The sequence below is a fragment of the Seriola lalandi genome, unplaced genomic scaffold (genome assembly GCF_002814215.2).
Source record: "Seriola lalandi dorsalis isolate HSWRI2012SDOR001 ecotype SW California unplaced genomic scaffold, Sedor1 jcf7180001994884, whole genome shotgun sequence".
NCBI lineage: Eukaryota > Metazoa > Chordata > Actinopteri > Carangiformes > Carangidae > Seriola > Seriola lalandi.
Window position 1 is genome coordinate 1 of NW_019465550.1, and position 475 is coordinate 475.

The window sequence follows — 475 nt, forward strand, 5'->3', positions numbered from 1 at the left end:
GTGAGAGCAGCGGTCTGTAGTGAGGAGGCTGATTCATGAGTCACGTGTGTTTTGTCCCGGTTTCTAAACACAGGTGAAGCAGGTAAATGTCCTGAATGTAAAGTGTGAGGAGACAAAGGGACAGATGAGGGACATGAGTTGTTATAATGAGATGAGGAGGAGAGGAGCTGCTCTTCAGTGTGGTGAGTGTGTGGCTCTGAAAAGAGCCGTTGTGTTGTGTTGTGTTGTGTTGTGCAGGTACTTCCGGGTCTCACTTCTTGGCGGGCTTCTCGGTCTTCTTGGGCAGCAGCACCGCCTGGATGTTGGGCAGCACGCCTCCCTGAGCGATGGTGACTCCGCCGAGCAGCTTGTTGAGCTCCTCGTCGTTGCGGACAGCCAGCTGCAGGTGGCGGGGGATGATGCGGGTCTTCTTGTTGTCGCGGGCTGCGTTTCCCGCCAGCTCCAGGATCTCAGCGGTCAGGTACTCGAGCACCGC

The 475-nt window shown here is 56.2% G+C and overlaps 1 protein-coding gene across 1 annotated transcript; it reads right to left on the reverse strand.

The window, feature by feature from the left end:
• Positions 1-50: 50 nt before the first annotated feature.
• On the reverse strand, positions 51-472 carry LOC111661151 (histone H2A-like; the record flags this gene model as incomplete). Its single annotated transcript, XM_023414627.2, has 1 exon — positions 51-472. A coding segment is annotated over one exon (222 nt), but the record flags the coding sequence as incomplete, so codon positions are not given.
• Between the last annotated feature and the right edge of the window lie 3 nt (positions 473-475).